This window comes from Geotrypetes seraphini, chromosome 1, assembly GCF_902459505.1.
Source record: "Geotrypetes seraphini chromosome 1, aGeoSer1.1, whole genome shotgun sequence".
NCBI lineage: Eukaryota > Metazoa > Chordata > Amphibia > Gymnophiona > Dermophiidae > Geotrypetes > Geotrypetes seraphini.
The window spans coordinates 245,276,892-245,302,580 of record NC_047084.1 but is presented as its reverse complement, the minus strand read 5'-3'; the positions used below and the strand labels follow the sequence as shown (position 1 = coordinate 245,302,580).

At 45.1% G+C, this 25,689-nt stretch overlaps 1 protein-coding gene across 1 annotated transcript in view; it reads right to left on the bottom strand.

Annotated features, from left to right (window-relative positions):
* The window catches only part of LOC117362382, a 138,806-nt gene extending 113,358 nt beyond the window's left edge, over window positions 1–25,448 (bottom strand). Inside the window, exon 1 of the mRNA XM_033948673.1 lies at window positions 25,314–25,448. Within this exon, the coding sequence (XP_033804564.1) occupies window positions 25,314–25,441 (128 nt within the window). The 5' untranslated portion in view covers window positions 25,442–25,448. The remainder of the gene's footprint in view (window positions 1–25,313) is intronic.
* Between the last annotated feature and the right edge of the window lie 241 nt (window positions 25,449–25,689).

The following is a 25,689-nucleotide window of genomic DNA, read 5'->3' as shown; positions in this document are numbered from 1 at the left end:
TAACACCACCATTTAACCTTCTCCACTGAAAATATTAACCATACAACATTACTCTGTTTTTTAGTCTTTTATCCAATTTTTAATCCACAATAGAACATTGCTTCCTATCCCATGACTTTCTAATTTCCTCAGGAAATACCTCCTGAAAGTCAAAATACACGATATAACAGTTACTTACCGTAACATGTGTTATCCAGGGACAGCAGGCAGATATTCTCACATATGGGTGGCATCATCCACGGAGCCCGGTAAGGAATCTGTAAAGTGAACTGTCACTTTAATTTTTGTAGAATTTTGCAACTACCCGCACCACACATGTGCGACTGCCTTCCCGCCCGAAGAGGCTCGCGGTACCTCACTTTTATAAGCAAGCTAAGAAGCCAACCAGGGGAAGAGGGTAGGATGTGAGAATATCTGCCTGCTGTCTCCAGATAACACCTGTTATGGTTTCAAGTTTATTTAAAATTTCTTATACTGCCCAATCAACCTTCTGGGCGGTGTACAAAGTCATAAAAACAAACTTTGACTTATTTTTTTCCTAATGCATAATTGATGTGAAAGGTAAGAACTGTGTTTCTTGAACAGGTGATGTAATTATATGTTAAATTAATAAAAATAAAATTAAGAGAGAGCATTTTCCCTCAATCTTCTAGAACTGCAAATGATATGGACAATCTACTCATGGTAAAACCACACTCCCCGAGTGTAGAGATTGTCTTGATGAATCCCCCTGCCTAGCATTGAAGCATCTGTGGTTAGAAGCTTTTGGTGGGGAAGGGACTAGAAAGGGAGGCCCTGGGTTTTTGTTCTACCATCCACAATTGGAGAGAATGTCATAGGTCTGGGTTGACGAACTGGAGTAGAGAGGGATCCCATGCCTTGGGACCATTGTGTTTATAAGGTCCACTGTGCAATTCTGAAGTGAAGGTATGCACATAAACCTTTGATGCTATGTGGTTGAAAAGACTTAATATCTGGTGTGAAATATGCTTGAGGGTAGTGATTGTTTGACATAAGTGGATAAGATTGTCAACCCTCTGCTTAGGTAGAAAAGCCCACCCTTGAATGCTCCTATGAACACTAAGGTTTGAGATGGCTATAGATGTCTTTTGATAGTTGACAGCAAACCTTAGAAGCTCGAGGAGACAAACTAATGGGGTTATGGCACGCTGTGCTGCTTGCAATGATGGAGATTTGATCTCTTAAGTAGGAAAATATGTGAAACCCCATGATCAAAGGGGTTGCCACAACTACCACTAGGCATTTCATGAAGACGTGAGAAGCAGAGGGTAGTCCAACAGGCAAGACCTTGGACTGGAAGTGTTAGGAATCTATGCGGAAGTGGAGATATTTCTTGTGAACAGGAAGGATAGATGCAAGTGTAGGTTTCTTTGACATCAAGAGAGCAAAGTCAAAGCCAATCTCTCTTTTTTTTTTTTTTTTAAAGCAGGGGATGGGTTTCCAGAGAGACCATGTGAAACTTTAGCAAAAATTCGTTTAGACCTCAGAGGTCTAATATAGGTCAAAGGCCTCCGGTCTTTTTTGGGGTATCAGGACCATTCTAGTGTAGAGAAACGTGTTCTATTACACATTTAGCTGGAGAAGGGCCAAGAGTTCCTAGTGAAGGAAGGTCTTTTTTGTTGGGTGGTTTGAAGGCTTTTTGATCAGAGATAGGTCATAGCCCTGAGTAAAAACTTAAACCCACTGATATAAGAGTCCAATGCTGGTGAAAATTGAGCAATTAGCCTCTGATAGGGAGAATGAGAATATTGGCAATAGTCTCTAGAAAAGAGTCAAAAGGACAACTGCTGTTTAGACCGAGAATGAAGTTGAAACTTGTGTGGTTTTTTTTTATTATTTTGCGCAGGGACATTGACAAGCTGGTCTAGAGGATGATGAAGATGGACTATAACGTTTCATGTTGTAGTATTATGAATCTCTAGATGGAGCAGAGTATCTTCTAGAACAGGGGTGCCCACACTTTTTGGGCTTGCGAGCTACTTTTAAAATGACCAAGTCAAAATGATCTACCAACAATAAAATAAAAAAAAAAAAACACAACGCACACTGTATGCATAGAAAATGTTAATTATCATTCCTATTCCAGGGTTTTTCAAAGAGGTCAAAGCAGATGACTCTATGCACTATCACCTCAGTAACAACCATACAAAAATAGACAAATATACCCTCCTCCCTTTTTACTAAACCACGATAGCAGTTTTTAGAGCGCAGGGAGCTGCGCTGAATGCCCAGCACTGCTCTCGACGCTCATAGGCTCCCTGCGCTAAAAAACTCTATTGCAGTTTAGTAAAAGGGGACCTTAGTGTAAAATATAGACAGCAGATATAAATTCAGACACACTTTGATCACTAAATTTAAAATAAAATCATTTTTCCTACCTTGTCTGGTGATTTCATGAGTCTCTGGTTGCACTTTCTTCTTCTGACTGTGCATCCAATCTTTCTTCCCTTCTTTTAGCCTGTATGCTTCCTCTCCTCCAGACCTCGTTCCCTCCCCAAACTTTTCCTTCCTCTCTCCCTGCCCTTTCTTTCTCTCTGCCTCCCTTTCTTTTTTTTGTTTCTCTTCTTTCCTTCTTTCTCCCTGCCTGCCCTTTTTCTTTCTTTCTCCCTGCCCTCCCCCAAGCCACTGCCATCGGGGACCAGGACCCAAACCGCCACCAATAACAGGCCCGAAAGCCGTCGCCGCCCCAACCTCTCCCTGCTTCGGCCGACCAGCATCGCGATCGAGCTGTTGGGGGGAAATGCTGCCGGGTCCTGCCTTTGCGGAAACAGAAAGTAGGCAGGACCCGGCAGCAAGAAGAGGAAATGCTTCACTAACCTGTCTCCCGCCTTAGCCCATAGCGAACGCTTGCTTCAGGGCTCTCAACATGTGCGTGCCGACTTCCCTTCTTCCCCCCCCCCCCCCCCCGGACATAACTTCCGGTTTCAGAGGGAAGAGAAGAGAAGCCGGCACGCACACATTAGAGCCCGGAGCATAAGTTCACTACGGGCTGAAATCTCCAAGCCGGTTTTTTTTTATGTTCAGCAGCGGCAGCAGCAGCAGATGACAGCTGGGCGGACTGCCCAGCTAAAAGGCCCTAGAGAGAACACTGGAGAGGAAGGCTGATCGGCCCGGTAGATCAGGACGGCAACACGAGTCTATCACGGAGCTCGGGATGGGCTCCGCGATCGACTCACGTTGCCTTCCTGAGCTACTGGTCGATCGCGATCGACGTGTTGGGCACCCCTGTTCTAGAAGATGATGACTGGCAGGTTTGAGCCTTAGACAAAGTGGTCATAGTGTCTGTGTTTTTTAATTTTATAAATTACTACTTCAATCTTGTCTCCAAATAGATCAACCTTGCAAGGAACATCTGAAAGGTGCTCCTGGACTAAAGTTTACAGACCAGTCTCGAAGGGGCGGAGTTAACCTAAGATGACGGCTTGAAGCTCCCACAAAGATGCCGTCGCCGGGAAATACATTTTTTTAAACTTTACCAAATGGTAAAAAGAAAATCTAAGATCCGGGTGTTCCCGGAGGTACCTTCTACTGGTCCGATGGACGCCTTCGTGGAGCATGTCTCCCAAGTTGAGCAACCGAAGGGATCTTTAGCTTGAGGTGGCTCGTGGGCTGAAGCGTGTGAATCCTCTTTTGAAGGCACCACCTATCTCCAGAGGAGCGGAGCCCACCAAGTCGCCCAGGAGCTATGGAGATTTTGGAGGTCAGACCAGCCCTGGGTGTTTCTTCTCTGTCTCAGCAGAGTGAGTTTCCTGATCCTGTGCAGGGGCAGCAGGATAATTCAACAAGCTTGGTGGAGGAAATGGAGCAAACCCGTGAAGAGGAACTAGTTTGCGTTTCTTTGGTTACTGCAGCTCAAGGTACTTTGTCCTCTATGGGTCCTAGAATGGAGATTGCCCCCTTGCAAAGACCTAAGGTCATTAACATGGAGTTGATTTGGGAGGCTATTTCTAGCCTACAACTTTCTCTGGGTGGTCAAATTCAGCAGTTATCTACTTCTTGCATAACGATGCTCTCTGAGCATACAGAAATTAAGAATAAGCTATCAACTTTGAAGAATAAATTGGCAGACTATGAATCTAGATTGAAAAATATGGAACTGCAAGCTTAAATTTGGGTCAAAGATAGTGGGAATTTGCATTTTAAAAATGAAATGTTGGAGAATGTAACTAGAAGGTGTAATCTTAGGATTATAAACTTCCCAAAAGTTTTTTCTATTTCAGCACAAGAAATGTTTAAGCGATAAGCTTCATATCCACCCCTCTCAAAAGTTTACTATTTGCCTGAGAGAATAAAATCTCAAGTAATAATAATAATAATAATAACTTTATTCTTATATCCCGCCTGTAATCTTGCGACTTCTAGGCGGTTTACAATAAACTAAACTGTAAATACAATCAAGAGAAGTTTTACATACAGTGAATTAGAGAGTATAGCGGTTTACAATAAAAGAAACTGTAAATACAGTCAAGAGAAGTTTTTCATACAGCGAATTAGAGAGTATAGCAGTGTATATCTCGTACAACTACTTAGAGTATAGCATTGTACATCTGATAACATTAGTAATGTTAACGTCAGTTTGTGTGTTGCAAGGCCAGGAAGCGCCAAGTTGTTTACACAGAAGTAGAAATATTCCATAAGTTCGTATAGTGTTCATGTTTAGTGATTAGGGGTTTGGGGTTAACAGTTGCAAGTTCAGGTGTGTGTTGATGTTACGAGGGGGGTTGATGCTCCGGTTCGTTACCTAGGTATTTCAAGAATAGGTAAGTTTTTAGGTGTTTTCTGAATTCTTCATAGTTGTTTGTGTGCGCAATTAGTTTTTCTAGGTCTTTACCCCATATGGCAGCTTGATATGATAGCAGTTGTTGATGGTGTCTCTTATATTTGCACCCTCTAGCCGGTGGGGAGATAAGTTTCATGTGTGTTTTTCTTTCATGTCTGTTGGTTGGGAATGAGAAGAGGTCTGTAATGTATTTTGGGGCTAGACCATTTAGTACCTTGAAGCAGAGACATCCTAGCTTGAACTTCGTGCGCGCCTCCATCGGTAGCCAGTGTAGGAGTCGGTAGGAAGGGGTTATGTGATCGGACTTCTTCAGCCCGAAGATCATCCTGACTGCTGCATTTTGTATCAGTTGTAGTCTTTGCATTTGCTTCTGGGGGATTGTCAGATGGGTGATATTGCAGTAGTCCAGGTGATTTAGTATTAGAGATTGTACTAGAATTCTAAAAGCTGAAGTGTGGAAGTACGCCTTAATGGACTTAAGTTTCCAGAGAGTGAAAAACCCTCTTTTGATTAAGGAGTTTATGTGGTCCTTCATAGTTAGTCCTTGGTCTAGTATTACTCCTAGAATCTTCATCGTTGGTTGAATGGGGTAGTTTAGATTGTTAATGTGTAATGATATTGTCGTGTTCTGTGCGTGTGGCGAGGCTATGAAGAATTTAGTTTTTTCTGAATTGAGCTTCAGTTTGAATTTATCTGCGGATAGCCTTGATCTAACTAATTTCCTAGAGATGTCTGATAGTGAAGCCCAAATTCCTGCTACTCTTTTGGTTCAGTTTGCCATAGATTCCGATAGGGAATGGTTACTTAAACTGTTCTTTAAATATAGAGATGTTTCTTTTATGTCGTATAAAGTAAGAATGTATCTAGACCCACCCAAAAAAGAAGAAAGCAAATTCTTCTTTTGAGACCCCAGGTATTGCGGTTAGGAGCAACCTTTGTTTTACAATATCTATGTAAATGTGTAATGGTATATAAAGGTAATAGATATGTATTTTATGAGCCACAGCAACTATCTAAATTTATTTCTACAGTCTATACCTGCTTCATGAGATTTGTACTCCAGTTAATCTGCTCAATTAAAATTGCTCAGAGGCTATCAAGTGCCACCTTTATTTTCCTTATGTTGTTTTTGAATAGTAAAAAGTTTAGTCAGTCATTTTAGAGGTCTGTCCCTCCTTATTGTGGACTAACTAGACTTTGGAATGTACCATTTAACCTGCAATTATTATGTTGGAATGTTTTGATTCTTGCTAATTAGCTACATTTCTGTTTCCATTGTATTTTTTCTTTTTGACTTGTTTTATTGTTAAATGTTGAAATTGCAATAAATAATAAAAAAAAAAGTTTCCAGACCTACTCAATGGGCAAAGCATGGAGGAAGATGTCAAGTCTTAACTTTGGAGAGAGCCCAATGCTTGATGATCTCTATGTCCTCAACTGGTTCCACGGGTTCCTACGAAACAGATCATATATGTTATTTAAGAACGACTGTTTCTCATACAGCTGGGATAGCTCCTGTGGTGTTCCAAAGGCCTCCCCCCTGTCCCCCACCCTGTTTAATGTCTACCTCGCCTCCCTGGGAAACCTCCTGCAAAGCCTCAAGCTCAAATTTTTCATCTACGCAGATGACATTACAATAGTCATCCCGCTAACCAGTTTCACACCAGAGTTGCTCACTTCCCTTTCAAGTATACTCAATCAGATAGAACTCTGGATGTTATCCTACAGACTAAAATTAAACCCTGACAAAACAAAATTCTTCCTAGCTACCCCAAAAAAAACAAAATCAAAGACACCACAATTCAAGTGAAAGGATCGGTTTTCCCCCTTGAACAAACCTTAAAAATACTGGGAGTCACGCTAGACAAACATCTATCCCTGGAGAAACACACTGACCATACAGTCAAGAAAAGCATCTCGGTGCTCTGGAAACTCTGCACCATAAAAAAAATACTTTGACGATACCTCATTCCGCCTGTTAGTACAATCCTCCATTCTTAGCATACTGGACTACTGCAATATCATTTACTTGAGCTCCATGAAGAAAACCATCAAGAGACTTAAAATGATCCAGAACACCGCTGTCCGCCTCATATTCGGCCTGAATAAATGGGAACACGTCACCCCTTTCTACCACAAACTTCATTGGCTGCCATTAGAATCCAGAGTTCTATTTAAGTTCGCCTGTTTCTGTTACATCAACCCACACTTCTACCTGAATCGCACCAACAAGAACTCCCGCAGAATTCATCTGTTCGCCTTCCCCTCCCTAAAACTGTCACTCCAAAAGATTCCTTGACAAAACTTCGCCTTCCAGGCTGCTAAGCTGAACCCATGGCTAACCCAAATGGTGCTCGAGGCCCCCACCTACCTCGGCTTTAGAAAATTACTCAAAACTCACCTATTCCATGGACAGGACCCTTAACACCCCTCCTTCAATGAACTGAAACCTCCTCCTACCCCCCCTTTACTGTACTGCCCCAACCTACCCCCCCTATGACCTACTCTTTCCTACTCCTCCTAACCTCAACTACTTCGTTGCTTACAACTTTGATCAATTGGTGTGAACCGCTTGTAACTTTGATTAATTAATGTGAACCCCTTGAAACTTTGATGTGAACCGCTTGTAACTTTGATATGAACCGCTTATAACTTTGATTAATTAATGTGAACCCCTTGAAACTTTGATGTGAACCGCTTGTAACTTTGATATGAACCGCTTATAACTTTGATTAATTGATGTGAACCGCCTAGAACTCCCTGGGTATGGCGGTATACAAAAATAAAGTTATTATTATTATTATGTGGCATTGGTGCATGCAGTGTCAGGTCCCGAACCTCCTGCCATGCTTGATATTAATGCCAAACCAAAGTCTTTCAAACTGACATTGTCAAGCTTTAAGTATCCTCTTTTCCATATGTAGACAGAAGTCAGTGACTACAAGGAGAATGGTACCAGCAGTTGGTAATGGAACCCATACTCGACTTAGTGGTTCTAAACTGGGAAAGTGTTTCTGATATTACAGTAGGTCATCCTTTGACATCTAGTGATCACATAGTGTGGTTTAACATTAAGACAGGTATAGAAAGGGCTCATTTTAAAGTGAAGGTTCTAGACCAGGGGTGTCAAATGTTGGTTCTCGAGGGCCGCAATCCAGTCAGGTTTTCAGGATTTCCCCAATGAATCAATGAATATACATGAGATCTATTTGCATGCACTGCTTTCATTGTATGCTAATAGATCTCATGCATATTCATTGGGGAAATCCTGAAAACCTAACTGGATTGCGGCCCTCGAGGACCGACATTTGACACCCCTGCTCTAAACAAAAAAACTCAAAAAAACTAAACTTGTTCAGATGTCAAGGAGATAAAACACAAATAAAATCGGATTGTGAAAACACAAAGAGGAACACAAGTCTCTGGATGTCCAGGAGAAATAATTTATTCAAAACAGTTTAAAATCAAGATAAAAGCAACCTCTAGATGAATTAGGTACAAATTGTGTCACTGATGGTACATGCTCACAAAAGGAGCTGTTGTCTGGATGGGAACATCTGGAATAAGTAGAAAAGCAGAGGGCAAAACTGAAAGGAGATATTGTAAGGGCAACAAACTATTTTGTAATGATAATAAGTAAAAGTAATAAGAAAAGAAGGCCTCTTTGGTTCTCAAAAGTAATAGCTGATAAGATAAGGAAAAAGAAGTTAGCTTTCATAAACTACAAAAGATCTCTGCAGTTTTCCCAGGAAGATAATGTGGTCTGGAAAATAAGTTTGGTACCTCTATAGAGTGGCTGAGATGAATATTGGAGGCTACCTCTAGCAGGCAGTTGAGATAAGTGAAAATAATTCTTATCTTGAGAAATAAGTGTATCATGTATTGGATTTCGGATTTCACTGAAACTAGTGCACAGAAGGAATTCAAAGGGAGAAGACTATTGTTTAAGTACTGTGATGCAGAGTTGAAGTCAGAAGTTCTTTAAATAGGGACTTCATGTGACGATTACCTGTAGGTTTGAAACAACTGGAGGAGGTTGGATTGGAGGCTTTAATATCATGAGGCCCTTCATGAAATGAGAAAGCAATGGACAGGTATTCAGACGGTTGGTGCCTAAAGGTACTTATATAGCACTTAAGACTTGAAATAAAGTGTTGAAAAGCACTTGGTAGGGCACGTATTGAAGTGTTGTTGGTTGTTGTCTCCTCAAACTCTGAATTTTATTTTATTTTTTTAGTATGAGAAAGACAAAACAGGGTAATTCAGCACTGACGATATAGGATATACAGTATGTTTAGAGTCCGGTTCTTTGGGCGACACCAGCAGGTAAACTGTGCACATTATGAAGTAGAATTATTATGTGGAGAGTTGATCAAGAAGTTAAGGTGGTCGACACTGGAACAGAGATGGAAGTTATTACGTAAATCGATCCAGGAATGAGGCTGTAAATTGCCTATACTGTAGTTTGGAAGGCAGAAAGCACAGTTACTTACCGTAACAGTTGTTATCCAGGGACAGCAGGCAGCTATTTTCAACATATTGGTGACGTCATTCATGGAGCCTGGATGCAGACAGCCTCGCAAGCAGACTTGCTTGAAGAAACTCAGAGGTTTCGAGTCAGCCACACTGCACATGCGAGAGTGTCTTCCCGCCCAGCACAGGGCGAGTCTCCTCAGTTCAGATAGCTAGCAGAGAAGCCAACCAGGGGAGGTGGGTGGATAGTGAGAATAGCTGCCTGCTGTCTGAAACCGGACCACTTGCTGAGGCTAAAGGCTCCAAGGTGGCAGTGGAGATGTGCTTGGACTTGGAAGTCTTGGAAAGCTTGAGGACCACCGCAGGGACCTTCTGCTTAGGTATCTGACCTGAGGGAAGCTCGGGGGAAGATAAAGCAGGTGTACTTGAGGCTAAATACGATCCAAATGAGGATGGTCTGATGAGGCTCGAGGTCGGAGTCGTGGAAGCAGGAGGACCCTCGCTGGAAGGTGGGACCAAGGCAGCACTCGAGGTCAAGGATGTCACTGAAGAGTCCATCCTGAAGAGTTTCTCCACTAGAACTTGACAACGTTTAAGGGCTCGAGGTTGAATAGCTCGCGCTCGCTAGCACTTCGGATTATAGTCGGGCCAAAGGCACTTGAGGCACCAGCGGTGTGGGTCCATGAGAGAAATTGCATGCTGGCACTGGCTACACTTCTTGAAGCCCTTGACTGGCTGGGACATAGGAGGGAAGATAGCCGCTGCGAAGTCGAAACCCGCAGGCTGTGGCCGCAAGGCCTGGCCCGCCAGTCAGTCAACGAAGAAAAAATAAAATAAGTCTTTTTTTTTAAAAAGGAAAATACAGAAAGTAACACTGCGATTAGCGACTAAAAAGAATAAACCACGGTGAGAGAAGGCACGAAGCGAGCAAAGTTCAATGCAGAGTGTCATAGTACAGATTTCTTGGCTCCGCGGAAAACCGAGAACTGAGGAGACTCGCCCCGTGCTGGGCGGGAAGGCACTCGCACATGCGTGGTGCGGCTGACTCAAAACTTCTATGTTTCTACAAGCAAGTCTGCTTGCAAGGCTATTCACATCCGGGCTTCGTGGATGACGTCACCCATATGTTGAGAATAGGCTGCCTGATTGTCCTGGGATAAGGGATCTTTCCAGATAACTGAAAGGTATGAAGAGGCTTCCTGACATGGAATTGAAAAAGTAAGGATAATGAGGGTTGCCTGTTACTGTGAAGCCATGAGAATTATGGTGGTTTACTCATGCTGAAATGTGAATAAGAAGTTCCATAGCACAGGGATGCAAGGGAACACAGGTAAGAGCTTGGCCAGAAGAAATGCAATGGATTCCAATCTATGAGGAGTGTACAAACTGGAATATAATTGCTTAAGACTGTAATTGCTAGCAAAGAGAAAGATCCCAAAGCAAAATAGAACTGATAGAATAGAGATGAAGGAAGACATCACTTGTGAGGCTCTTGAGACGAGGAGAAGGGTCTGCACCCCATTGACTGATTATGTAGATGACTAGTAGGAATAGTAGGACAGGAATACTCTGGGTGTTGATGGTAGGCCAAAAGGTAAGCACCCTGTACTGAAGATGTGTTCCTATCTGGAAGCAGAGGTATTTCCTATGAGCCAAAAGAATGGGGATATGCGTATAGTCTTCCTTGAGATCCGAAGAGAAAAGCCAGTTCTCTTCTAATTGGAAACAGAAAGCACCTAGGAATAGCACGTGAAACTTTTATTGTATGAAAAATTTTATAAGGGCTTGGAGGTCGAGGAATGGGGCACAGTCCTCCAGTCTTCTGTGGTGTGAGGAAATACTTGGCCCTTCTGCTGCAGAGGTACTGGTCAATGGAAATCAGTTGCAGAGGTCTGCTGAGAAGTCAAAGAGAATCTTCTCGAAGGGCTGTGCAGAGGTATCCAGCGAAGATGAAGCACAGCTTTTATTGAAGACCTGCAAAGCCCTGTTGTTGTTGATGATAAATGTCCAACAATGTTAATAATGAGACAGACGACACTCGATAGATTGAGGAGTACGGTGGAATTGCCAAACTGTGGCCAGACTCTGGGTAAGGACGTAATAGAGGGCTTCAAACTAGAAGTGATGGGGCAGGGTGATCAAAGCCCTCGTGTAAATATAAGCCCTCAGGTAGGTAAATCACTGAATACCTCTATACGGATGGGAAAAGAGGAAATGTTCGGAAAGCAGTGTATAATGCTCTAAGTATGGGAAACAAGATTCTGGATCTAGAAGCTGTGATGGAAAAAGATGAGATGGATATAGTGGTGACCATGGATATGTGGCTCATAGAGAACCATGACTGGGATGTAGTTATACCGGGCTATAATCTGTTCAGGAAAGACAGGGCAGGAAGAAAATGAGGTGGGAGTAGCATTATTGTATTTCCCCAAGTATAGGCCACAGGAAATGCCAATTTAGGATTTAAAACTCTTAGATGAGCCGCCCCATGTTACTAGCCGCAGCTTATCTAAGAGTTTTTAAAACCTAAATTGGCCTATACATCCCCCCCCCCCCGGTAAATACTTCTACTGGCTGCCTCCTGCAATGTCACGGCCAGCGGTGCAGGGCAGGAGCAATCTTTTCAGCATCCAGCCTGGCCCTGCGCTGCTTCCAGCGAGAACTGATGGCAAGCATTGAGGAAGAAATGTGGGGCCAGCTGGATGCTGAAAAGATCTCTCCTGCCCTGCACCGCTGGCCGCGACATTGCAGGAGGCAGCCGGCAGCTGTCCAGGAGAGAGCTACAGATACGGGGGGACTCCACGGCTGATCTATTAATGGGGTGGCTTATCTATGATGTCTTTAGATAAACCGCCCCATATAAGGAAGCCACACCCACTGCAAGGGATTGTAAAACCCATGTATGGGCCGCGGCCTATATATGGGGAAATATGGTATATGTTAAAGATCATATTAAAGCCAACACAATTGCAGGATCAGCAGAGAGGGAATGGTAAAAAGACATTACGTACATATCCTGGTAAGCTCTTTTCCAGTAAATAGGCGAGACATTCTAGACAGTAGCGTTATTTCCCTTTAGTCACATGCTGCAGAAGGAATCATAAGAACATAAGAAGTTGCCACCATTGGGTCAGACCATTGGTCCATCGCGCCCAGCGGTCAGCTCCCGCGGCGGCCCGTCAGGTCCATGACCTGTAATGTGGTTCCTGTCCATTTCTGTAACCTACCTCTTCTTTTATCTGTAACCCTCAATCCCCTTATCTTTTAGGAACTTATCTAAACCTTCCTTGAAACCCTGCAATGTGCTCTGGGCTATCCTCTCCAGATTTTTCGCTCTGCCTCTACTGTACTTCACTGGGCTCTCTAGCTCCACCCTCAGTTCTTTCCTTCTGCACACATGGACTGCAGATGTATTTGCTCTGCTCTTCAGCATGCTTTGATCTCTCTTTGGGCTCTGTACAGGGATGCCCTGCAGAACTGTAAACTTTGGACTCTGAAAGTCCAAGCAAGCATGGACCGGTGGCTTCTACCACAATCGCTCTGCAGTGGCATACCGCTACACATTGCCTCCCGGATCGTGGTGATAACAGATGCCAGCCTTCGGGGCTGGAGAGCCGATTGCAATTGTTGTCCTGTTCACTGAGAGGGCATCTAACACCCCTGAACAGAGTCAATCAATTGCAGTCACGAGCGGCTTACCAACTGGACCTCCAGAAGGGAAGCAAAAGAAAAAGCCCATGTCTAGAGGAGGGGGTCCAGACGGCCGGTGAGGAAGCCTGCAATAGGGAGACAAGCAGGTATTTCTGAGGCAACGAAGCCAAAGACAGCATACCCAGAAAGTCAGGGAAAACCCCCTTCTCTGAGGCAGGAGCCGGCTCCTGCAGGCCCTTGTTGGGATGATTGGAGGATCTGTGAAATTTTTCCCCCAAAGCATGCATGTGTTGTGCCGAAGCACCACGAGTGCACACCCAGGAGGCCCCCAATATTATTTTCACGGGTAATTGGGTAGAGAAAGCAGAAATGCCCTCTGCAGAGGTTAAAGGCACAGGGTCTGGGCAAATTCCCCCCTCCGCAGGCCACAGAGCATGCGAAATGTGGCAGCACACCCAACAGTCATCCACCACAAATAAGGCATGAATCCATAAAATCCTGCCCTGGGGAGCCCATCTGAGTTGTTTTCTTGCAAACATGAAGCTTGTAAAGTGCTAAAATTAACTAGTTCTAAATCGGGAAAAATCCAAGATGGCCGCTGCGGGTTCCGATTTTGACTAAAAATAGCACAGGAAAATTGACAGAAGCCCTCAAAAATGGCAATTTTAGGGGGCCCTAGGACATGCAGGGAAACCTCCCCAAACCCGCTTTTTAAGACATCTTCCCCCCCCCTCCAATCACTGATTCAGGCTGTCAGTCTGTTCTCACTGGACATGTGCTAACTGGGAAAACACTGCTAAGCGAGCTGAAACAGCTTACAGAGATATCCTCTGCCTTAGAAAGCCAGCAAGCTGGACTGGAAATCTTTAGACTGCTCCACCAGCTGGACATCCATAGATGGGACCTCTGCCACCCTGACATGCCGCACAGACACCTGGTGGAGGAACTCAGTCTGGATCCTGGGAATGTCTCCACGGAGCCACGCAGCCTGCGCTTGACCCAGTAGCAGACATACCTGGGGTGAGCAACCTCCCAAGGGAACAATCCCTAAGCCCCAATTCAAAGTGCAGGCTGTCCAGAGGGCATACTGGCAGGCAGTGAACCTTCTGGAAGCAGATGTTTCCCCAAATGTCTGCGATCTCCCACAGTCAGAGCTGTCCCCGCAGGGAACCTCTGCAGCACAAAGGTGAAAACCGTAAACAAAAAGACTGAACTATAAAGAAACTAAACACGAGCAGAAAAGATAAGCTCCTACAGCCTCTCTTATAGGAAGGAAAACTGAGTCATCAGGGGACAGGGCTGAGAGGAGTATAGCTCAAGTCTCTAGAATGAGGCTTCCAACAAAATCCTGCCGGGTATATAGAATTAACCCAATCGTCCCGAGAAAAAATGGGATTGCACAAGAATGTCCAATTACACAGAGTACATTTCTTGAAGCTGCTTGGCATACTCTTTGACACGGAGGGAAAAACAGCCAATGAAAAGTCAAAAGGCTTAATGCCCCTGGGAGCTCGAGTGAAAACTGCCAAAAACTGTCAAACTCCCTAGGGCAAAAAAGATCTCAATGATGCCAAAGCCAAAAAAAACACTAAAACAAAAATGAAGAAAATTTAAACAAATCTGAGGGAGTGACTAAAAAATAAGAAAAAGAACTACAATAAAATAAAAACTGGAAGGCACAAAAAGCACAGTTACTTACCGTAACAGGTGTTATCCAAGGACAGCATGTAGATATTCTCACTGATGGACGACGTTACCAACTAAGCCCCGGTATGAACCACATTAAGAACCTGGAAAGTTCTTGACACCCGCACCGCGCATGCGCGAGTGCCTTCCTGCCTGACATTGGCGCGCGGCCCCTGAGTTAAGATAAGCCAGTTAAGAAGCCAACCTGGGGAGGTGGGTGGGTTGTGAGAATATCTGCCTGCTGTCTCTGGATAACACCTGTTACGGTAAGTAACTGGGCTTTATCCCAGGACAAGCAGGCAGCATATTCTCACTGACGGGTGACCTCCAGCTAACAGAGATGGGATGGTGGGAGAGTTGGCCAAAGAAAATACAATTGTAAAACATAATGGCTGAAGTGCCCATCCTGCCTGGTAAAAAACCAGACAATAGTGAGACGTGAAGGAATGAACTGAGGACCAGGTGGCAGCTGTACAGAGTTCCTCAGTAATGTAACTAAAAGGAACCTAACAAAAGCTGTCAGAACTCTAACTTAGGGACTGGGAAACGATATCCCCGTACCAGGACAGCTGGAGTAAAGAAGAATGAGAGGGAGGCAATCAGCGAAGAGAAAATCGTGATCAGGAAAGCACAGTTACTTACCGTAACAGGTGCTATCCAGGGACAGCAGGCAGCTATTCTCACATATGGGTGACGTCATCTATGGAGCCCGGATGTGGACGCCTCACAAGCAGACTTGCTTGAAGAAACTTGAAGTTTCGAGTCGCCTGCACTGCGCATGCGCGAGTGCCTTCCCTCCCAGCATAGGGCGCGTCTCCTCAGTTCAGATAGCTAGCAGAGAAGCCAACCAGGGGAGGCAGGTGGGTTGTGAGAATAGCTGCCTGCTGTCTCTGGATAACATCTGCTATGGTAAGTAACTGTGCTTTATCCCAGAACAAGCAGGCAGGTATTCTCACATATGGGTGACCTCCAAGCTAACCAGAATGGGACAGTGGGAGTGTTGGCAATTTAGGAGAATAAATTTTGTAATACTGTTTGGCCAAGCTGTTCATCCCGTCTGGAGAAAGTATCCAGACAATAGTGAGAAGTGAAGGTATGAATCGAGGACCAAGTAGCAGCCTTGCAAATTTCCTCAATAGGTGTAGATCTGAGGAAAGCTACTGAAGCTGCCATTGCTCTGACTTTATGGGCTGTGACTTTACTGTGAAGGGGTAATCCAGCCTGGGCATAGCAGAAAGAGATACAAGCCGCCATCCAATTGGAGATGGTACGCTTAGAAATACGATGTCCCAACCTATTTGGGTCGAAGGAAACAAAAAGTTGAGGAGCAGTTTTGTGTGGTTTGGTGTATTCCAAGTAGAATGCCAAAGCACATTTACAGTCCAGAGTATGAAGAGCTGATTCTCCAGGGTGAGAATGAGGCTTTGGAAAAAACACTGGAAGTACGATGGATTGGTTGAGATGAAATTCTGAGACCACTTTAGATAGGAATTTCAGATGAGTACGAAGAACAACTTTGTCATGATGGAACACCGTCAGTAACTAAAGCTTGCAGCTCACTGACGCATCGAGCAGAAGTGAGGGCAATGAGAAACACCACTTTCCAAGTGAGATACTTCAGATGAGCCTTATCAATTGGTTCAAATGGAGGCTTCATGAGTTGAGTAAGGACAACATTGAGGTCCCAAACCACAGGAGGTGATTTGAGAGGAGGTTCGACATTGAAAAGTCCCTTCATGAATCTGGAAACCACCGGAAGAGCAGAGAGGTGTTTCCCTTCAATAGGCTGATGGAAAGCCGCAATTGCACTAAGATGGACTTGTATAGATATAGACTTGAGGCCAGAACTGGATAAGTGCAAAAGATAGTCCAAAACAGAAGATAAGGAGGAATGCTGAGGCTCCTTATGAGAAAAACACCATGTAGAAAATCTAGTCCATTTTTGGTGATAGCATTGTCTAGTGGTAAACTTTCTAGAAGGGAAAGAAAAATTGGAATCCCTCTGGATAAAGATTCCTAGACAAAATGAGGCTGAAATGAAAATTGGCCTCTATTATCGACCCCCGGGACAAAAAGAAGAAACAGACGTAGAAATGATAGAAGAAATCACCAATGGATGTAGAGCAGGAAATGTAACGATCATGGGAGACTTCAACTTTCCAGGGATAAACTGGAACCTAGGAACCTCAAACTGCGGCAGGGAATCCAAGTTCCTGGAAATGATAGGGGCTGCTTCCTAGAACAAATGGTGGGAGAACCGACAAGAGGAACTGCCACCTTGGACTTGGTCCTAAATGGCATAACTGGAAGGACAACAGATGTAGAGGTCACGGTTCCGTTGGGGACAAGCGATCACAGCATGATCAATTTTAAAATTGGCATCGGGAAGGGGAAACGTACCAAGACTCAAACCTCAACCTTTAATTTCAGAAAAGGGAAATACGACAGCATGAGAGTCATGGTTAAAAAACGGCTTAAGAAAAAGGCAGCCAAAATCAGAACGGTCGATCAAGTATGGTCCCTACTAAAAAATACCATCTCCAAAGCGCAGAATCTCTACATTCCACAGATATCCAAAGGAAGAAGAAATAAAAACAAAGGAGAACCAGCTTGGCTAACTAAAGAGGTGAAGGATGCAGTAAGGGATAAGAGGAACTCTTTTAAAAAATGGAAACGTGAACACACAATGGAGGCCTGGAACAGTCACAAGGTCGACCAGAAGAAGTGTCACAAGACGGTAAGAGATGCCAAAAAAGCCTACGAGGAAAAGATAGCGCAAGAAGCCAAAAACTTCAAGCCCTTTTTTAGATACATAAAAGGGAAAAAACCAGCTAAGGAGGCAGTGGGCCCTCTCGACGACCAAGAAGAAAAGGGTGCATCAAGGAAGACAAACAGATAGCGGATAGGCTAAACTCATTCTTTGCATCTGTCTTTACCAAGGAAGATACTGCATCAATGCCAGAAAGAGGGAGAGCATTCAAGGCAGAAATTGAGGATAGCCTCACCACAGTAAATGTGGATTTGAACATGATATATTATCAGATCGACAAACTGAGAAGTGATAAATCCCCTGGACCAGATGAAATTCACCAGAGAGTGCTAAAGGAGCTTAAGATAGAAATCGGAGAACTATTACAATCCCTAGCTAACTTATCAATTAAAACCGGGCAAATACCAGACGACTGGAGGATAGCGAATGTCATCCCAATCTTCAAAAAAGAATCGAGAGGAGAACCGGGCAACTATAGACCTGTGAGTCTTACATCGGTTCCTGGGAAGATGGTTGAAGCACTAATAAAGGATAGCATAGATCAACACCTGGAAAATCACGATCTGATGAGAGCTAGCCAACACGGCTTTAGGAAAGGGAAGTCATGTTTGACTAATTTACTTCAATTTTTTGAGGAGGTGAACAAACAAATTGATAGCGGTGAACAGGTGGATATAATATACTTGGACTACCAGAAAGCGTTCGACAAGGTTCCCCACGCAAGGCTTTTGAAGAAACTACAAAGCCATGGAATAGAAGGAGATATACTAAGATGGATAGGAAATGGTTGGAAAACAGATTGCATAGGGTGGGCATAAATGGGAAGTTCTCGGACTGGGAAGAGGTGACGAGCGGTGTACCCCAGGGATCGGTTCTTGGGCCCATCTTGTCCAATATCTTCATAAACAACCTAGAAGATGAAACAACAAGTAATTTAATCAAGTTTGCAGATGACACAAAACTATGTCGGGTAGTTGGGTCACAAAAGGACAGAGAAGAACTTCAGAGAGATTTGAACCAGCTAGAGAAATGGGCAGAAAAATGGCAGATGAAGTTTAACATAGAAAAATGCAAAGTGATGCACCTGGGCAAGAAAAACAAGGAACATGAATATAAAATGGTAGGTGTGACATTGGGCAAGACCGAACAAGAAAGGGACCTGGGGGTACTGATAGATAGGACCCTGAAGCCGTCGGCTCAATGCGCAGCGGCAGCAAAGAAAGCAAACAGGATGTTGGGCATGATAAAGAAGGGAATCACGAGTAGATCGGCGGACATCATAATGCTGCCTTACAGAGCAATGGTCAGACCACACTTGGAGTACTGTGTTCAACACTGGTCTCCCTACCTAAAGAAGGATATAACCCTACTGGAGAGGGTGCAAAGGCGAGCCACGAAGCTAGTTAAAGGTATCGAGAATTTGAGCTACAAAGAACGCCTCGGAAAACTGGGATTGTTCACCCTCGAGAAGAGAAGACTGCGAGGAGACATGATAAGAGACTTTTAAAATACTAAAAGGATTTGACAAAATAGAGCAAGAAACATCGTTATTCACATTGTCAAATGCGACTCGGACAAGAGGTCATGGACTAAAACTGAGGGGCACCAGGCCCAGGACAAATATTAGGAAATTCTGTTTCGCACAACGAGTGGTGGACGCTTGGAACGCTCTCCCTGAGGAGGTCGTGATGGAGACCAACATTCTGGGATTCAAGGGCAAGTTGGATGCACACCTTCTTGCAAATCACATTGGGGGATACGAGTAAACAAGGTTTCTCAGCAGGGAACACCTGGTTTGGCCTCTGCGGGTGCGGGTCACCGGACTGGATGGACCTAGGGTCTGATCCGGCGAAGCCATTTCTTATGTTCTAAAACGTCTCTTACAGATTGAGAAAACTGAAGAGGGGTTATGTTGAGAGGTACCAGGCTGTCAGGTGTAGAGACTGTAGGTTGGGATGAAGCAGAGATCCTTGACTCTGTGTAAGCAGAGAAGGAAAAACTGGTAGAAGGTATGGCTCCCTGCTGCTGAGTTGAAGTAGAAGGGAGTACCAGGGTTGTCTCGGCCACCGAGGAGCGATTAGAATCATGGTGGCATGATCGTTCTTCAACTTGACCAGAGTCTTGAGAATGAGAGAGAATGGAGGAAATGCGTAGAGGAAAAGATTCGTCCATTCCAGAAGAAAAGCATCTGCCTCGAGGCGGTGAGGAGAGTATATCCTGGAGCAGAACTGAGGCAGTTTGTAGTTGTGGGGAGCTGCAAAGAGGTCTATCTGTGGTGTTCCTCAATGTGAAAAAATGGATGAAGAGGCGAGGAATGGAGAGTTCATTCGTGAGGATACAGGGGACGACTCAAGTTGTCCGCCAAGCAATTCTTTGCCCCTTGAATGTAGACAGCTTTGAGGAAGGTGCTGTGGCAGATTGCCCAGTCCCAAACCTCCAGAGCTTCTTGACAAAGGGAGGCAGATCCTGTCCTTCCCTGTTTGTTGAAAAAATACATGGCGACTTGGTTGTCCGTGCGAACGAGGACTACTGTGTCGTGAAGTAGATGCTGAAAAGCATGGAGAGCTTTGAGGATCACTCTGAGTTCCAACTGATTGATATGACACTGACGATCCGTATTGGTCCAGAGGCCTTGAGTATGGAGACCATCGAGATGAGCGCCTCATGCATAGGTCGAAGAGTCTGTCATGAGGACCTTCTGATGAGGGGGCGTTGGAAAAAGCAAGCCTCTGGAAAGATTGGAAGAGAGCATCCACCAACGGAGAGACTGCTTCAAAGAAGGAGAGACTGCTTCAAAGAAGGAGTGACTGTGATGTGTCGAGAAAGAGGATCGTAAACCTGCGTCCATTGAGATGCCAGGGTCCACTGAGGAATTCTGAGGTGAAGTCTGGCAAAAGGAGTCACGTGTACTGTGGAGGCCATGTGACCCAGAAGTACCATCATGTGTCTCGCTGAGATGGAAGAGCGGGAAGACACTGTGTGACAGAGCGGAAGAAGAGCTTCCAGACGTTGTTGTGGAAGGAATGCTCTGAGTTGGACAGTGTCAAGAAGAGCTCCAATGAATTGTAGATTCTGTAAGGGCTGAAGTTGAGATTTGGGAAAGTTGATTTCGAATCCCAAACTTTGTAGGAACCAGGTAGTCCGTTGGGTCACTACAATAACCCCTTGAGATGTGGAATCTTTGATGAGCCAGTCGTCGAGGTAAGGAAATACCTGAAGACCATGAGTTCGTAGAGCTGCTGCTACCACTACCAGGCACTTGGTGAACACTCTGGGAGACGAGGCCAGGCCGAAAGGTAGTACTCTGTATTGATAATTCAGATTCCCCACCCGGAATCTGAGGAATTGACGGGAGGCCGGTTGAATGGGAATACGAGTGTAGGCCTCCTTGAGATCCAGAGAGCACAACCAGTCGTTCTGCTCGAGAAGGGGATAAAGGGATGCCAGGGACAACATTCAAAACTTTTCTTTGACTAAAAATTCGTTGAGAGCCCTGAGATCCAGAATGGGTCGCAGATCGCCCGTCTTCTTCGGAACAAGGAAGAAACGGGAGTAAAACCCCCTGTTCTGCTATTCCAAGGGAACTGGTTCGATGGCATGGAGATGAAGCAGAGCTTGAGCTTCCTGAAGAAGAAGGGCGGTCTGGGATGGATTGGAAAGATACTCTCTTGAAGAAAGCTCTGGTGGAACCTGAGTGAAATGGAGAGAGTATCCTTACCTGATGATGGTAAGCACCCAAAGGTTGGATGTAATTAACATCCAACGGTTGTAAAAATGATGGAGACGACCTCCTATAGAGGGAAAAAGAGACAGACACAGAACGGTGGAGGTTATGCTCTGTTGTAAACAGTCAAAAAGGCTGAGAAGCCTTAGGTGCAGCAGAAGGTTGGGATTTCTGTTGCTTCTGAGGTTGCTGTTTTTTCAGAGGAGGGCGAGTATAAGGAGCCGGCTTTGGAGCAAAACGCCTTTGATAGATAACAGCAGGGCGTGCAGGCTTGGCAGGAGCTGGCTTTGGTTTAGGTCTGACTATTGAAGTAAATGATTTTTCATGGTCAGATAATTTCTTGGTGGCTGCTTCGATGGATTCGTCAAAGAGGTCGTTGCCCTGACAAGGAAGGTTAGCTAAGCGGTCTTGAAGGTTAGAGTCCATGTCAATGGTACGAAGCCAGGCAAGATGACGCATAGCTACAGAGCAAGCAGCCACTCGGGCAGATAACTCAAAGGCATAAGATGATTGGAGGAGATGGAGACATAATTGAGAGAAAGAAGCAATGACTTCTTGAAACTCAAAATGCATTTGGTTATCCTAATAAGTCAAAAACTTTGGTAGAAGAGAAAGAAGAAATTCAAAATAAGTGATGAAATAAAAATTATAATTGAGGACATCATAGCATTCTGGTAGATGTGACGTCCAAATTTGTCCACAGTTTTCCCCTCCCTTCCAGGAGGAACTGTGGCATAGACCTTGGAAGGATGGGATCTCTTCAAGGAGGATTCAACAAGCAGGGATTAATGAGATAATTGTGAGTTGTCAAACCCTTTGCGATGCACAGTTTTATACCTAGAGTCCAATTTTCCTGGAAATGCTGGTATGGAAAAAGGAGTCTTCATGCATCGAGCAAAAGTCTGATTCAAAAGCTTATGAAGTGGAAGCTTAAGACACTCTGCCGGAGGTTAAGGAAGATGCATGACTTCTAGATATTCCTTAGAATATTTGGAGCCAATATCCAATTGAACATCCAAGTCCACAGCCATCTGTCGCAGGAAAGACGAGAAAGATAGCTGATCTGCCGATGCTTTGCTTTGAGAAGGACTCGAGTACGTCGAGGCAGCTTGTGTTGAAGAAGAAGCTTCAGCCTGGAAAAAGGCATCAAAGGGACCTGGTGACTTGGATGAGGCAATCGAGACCGGGATATCCTCGAGGTCCGGCATCGGAGACTTCGAATGAGGAGTCGGTGGTCTGGTCGAGGTTGGAGTAGATCGAGGCTTCGAGGAAGATGGTCTATCCTGAGAAGAACGATGCCTGGAAGAATGCCTCGATGAAGGCCTCGAATGGTGGTGAGAACTGTGTCTGGAACCAGATCTCGAGGATCGAGGAGATTTCGCCTCGGAGACATAAGCAGCCGATGCCGATGTATGAATAGGGCTAGAGGCTGTAGATCGAAGCTCCAGAGGCTTGGTGGAGGAACCTCGATGCACTCTCAAAGACTCTGCTCCTTGTTTAGAGTGTGAGGATTCTCGTTGATGCACTCACAAAGAATCTGCTCCTTGCTGTTCGTGCTTGGATGACAGACCAGAAACTCGCAAAGACTCTGTTCCCTGCAAAGAGTGTGGAAACTCAGAATGGGGCATAGGAATCGGCTCGACCTCGCGGGAGTCTGCTGAATGTCCAGGCTGGATAAGAGGAAGCAGTTTAGGTCCCATGTTAATAAGGAACTGAATAAACTGCTTCTCTAACTTGGTCTGGAAAGAAGCCGGCAAGGATGGATCCGCGTCTGAAACCGGACCACCTGTTTTGGCTGGAGGTTCCTTCAAGGTAGTGTGAGTGTGTTTCGATTTAGAAGTCTTAGACACTTTAATCACCACCGGTAGAACCGACTTCTGAGCTATCTGACCTGAGGAAACAGGGGAAGATACAGCAGATGACGTCGAAGCAAGAGCCACTGCAAACAATGAAGGTCTGATGAGCTTGAGGTGGAAGCAGTAGGCGCCAAAGGAGCCTCGATGGAAGTCGAGGACAAAGAAGCTTTCGAAGTCGAGGGATCAGTAGGAGACTCCATCTCGAAAAGCTTGTCCACCAGAATGCAACGACGCTTGAAAGCACGAGGCTGAAGTGTTTGGCAAGGCAGGCACGACCTAGGATGATGCTTCGGCCCAAGGCACTTAAGGCAGCGTCTGTGAGGGTCCGTGAGAGAGATTGCGTGCTGACACTTGCTACACCTCTTAAAGCCTGTAGCAGGCCGGGACATAGGCGGAAAAATAGCCGCCGCAAAGTCGAAGCCCTCGGGGTGCGGCCGAGTGGCCTGTCCTGGAAAACGAACGGAAGAAGCAAAAAAAAATTTTTTTTAAGTAAAATAAAATAAATAAAATAAAACAGTGATTCGTGAAGAAACAAACACAAACCGCGGTTGAGAGAAGGCAAAAAGTGAACGAAGTTAAACGCAGAGTCAAAGACGGACTTCTCGGCTCCACGGAAAACTGAGAACTAAGGAGACGTGCCCTGTGCTGGGCGGGAAGGCTCTTGCACATGTGCGGTGTGGGCAACTCGAAACTTCGAGTTTCTTCAAGCAAGTTTGCTTGTGAGGCGTCCGCATCCAGGCTCCGTAGATGATGGCACCCATATGTGAGAATACCTGCCTGCTTGTCCTGGGATAATATAAGATATCCAAACTGAGTTGAATCAAAAGAAAAAGTTGGGATAAAATCACTGCGACTCCGACCTGAGTAACAAGAAGGTCAAAAAAATGCATACAGGACAAAACATAGAAAGCCAGGCTCCTCATAGAAAAAACAAGGTGCAGGAAACAACACAGACAAAAAGAATCACCTTGGCTAGATGAAAGACTGATAAGGATGAAGCTGCTAGCCCGGCATGAAAACTCACCGATCCCCCTGGAAGAGGTGAGAGGCAGAAGGAAAAACCATTTTTCAGGAAATAAACTCAAGAGGAGCTGATGCCATTGTTACAAATGGTGGTGACAACAAGCAGGAAAGAACCCCAGGAAAAGTCCAGAGAACAGAAGGAATGATGTGTGGTTACACACCTGAAAAACCTCTGGCATGATCCTGGGAACCAGAGGAAAAAAAATACAAAACAGCTGTCCCATAGCAGAACAACACTGACACCGGTAACTGCAACGACAACTGGTGGCATGGGATAGGAGTCAACAAAATCAGAGAAGACAAGTGAAAACGTCACCGGAATTAAAAAACTGAACCGGGCAGCACTAAAGGAGACGGTGTCGACAGCCTAAACAACTGGATCACAGTTGAACATTTCGAGAAGAAAATCCGACATCGACCTGGAGGTCGATAAGGACTGAGACATCGATCAGAATCAACAATAATACGGCGTCGAGAGAGAAGTCGACATCGAGTAGAGAGGTCAGCATCAATGAGAAAACGTCTACAGCATGCCCAGGAACAGTGAAAACATGCCGAAGTCGACCGAAATCGTGGGCATGAAAGAAACAATGTTAAAAAGGGAGAACCGGTACCAATGGCTATAATGCCGGTACCAAGGGTCAACACTCCCGAAATTAACAAAGCCAGTATCAAAGCACACAGCACCCCCAGAGCAGATGGGAAAGGACACCGGTACCGTTGGTCCATGACCGGTACTGAAGGTGTCATTCCCAAGCAGAGAGAAAAAAGCACCAGTACCGTTTGTCCATGACCGGTACCGATGGCGTCAGTGACAAGCAGAAAGAAAAAGACACTGGTATCATTGATCCATGTTCGGAACTGAAGATGTCATTGCCAAGCAGAGAGAAGAGGGTACCAGTACCTTCGGGCCATGACGGGTACTCATGGTATCGGTTCAGAGTAGAAAGAAAAAGCACCGGCACCCAGGGCTCATGACCGGTACCATCGGTGCCGCTCCCAAAGGAGAAGGAACACCGGTACCCATGATTCGTTCCAGAGCAGGAAGAAAAGAACACCGGTAGCCTTGGTCGATGACTGGTACCATAGGTGTGGCTCTAGACTAGAAGAAAAGAACACTGGTACCTTTGTCTCATGAGTGGTACCATCAGTGTCGCTTCACGCTTCCAAGATGAACATGCCCATATCAAGACAGTCATCGACATTGAAGAAGAGCCAGATATAGGGTTGAAAAAAGGTCGGCAGGACTTGACTCTCTGCTACAATGACTAAAGTTGGCAGGGTTAGACTCACTGCTACAAAGTCGTCTAAAGAAGAAAACTAACTTACCAATGAAGAAGCAGCACGGGCAGTGCGGACAGGAGAAGCGGTGCCGGACGTACGCCGGGTACTGGAGCACTGGCGTCATCTGGCGCCCGATTGCTGGTACTGGAGTCCTGGGACCGGATCACTGGCATCGATGAGTGCCGGATTCCTGGCATCGTCGACAGGAACCTGCTTCTGGAGAAGACACATGAAAATGCACTGAAGAGGAAAAAAGCAAGGGAAGAAAACAAGGCAAGGCCGAGGTTCTGAGATTTCTAAAATAACAGAAGGATGTAGGTGAAGACAAGTTCCACCACAAAACAACCTTTTGGAGGAAGAGTGGGCAGGAAAAACCAACCCGGGACAAGAGCCATGCAGAGGGGACAAAAGAAAATGGTGA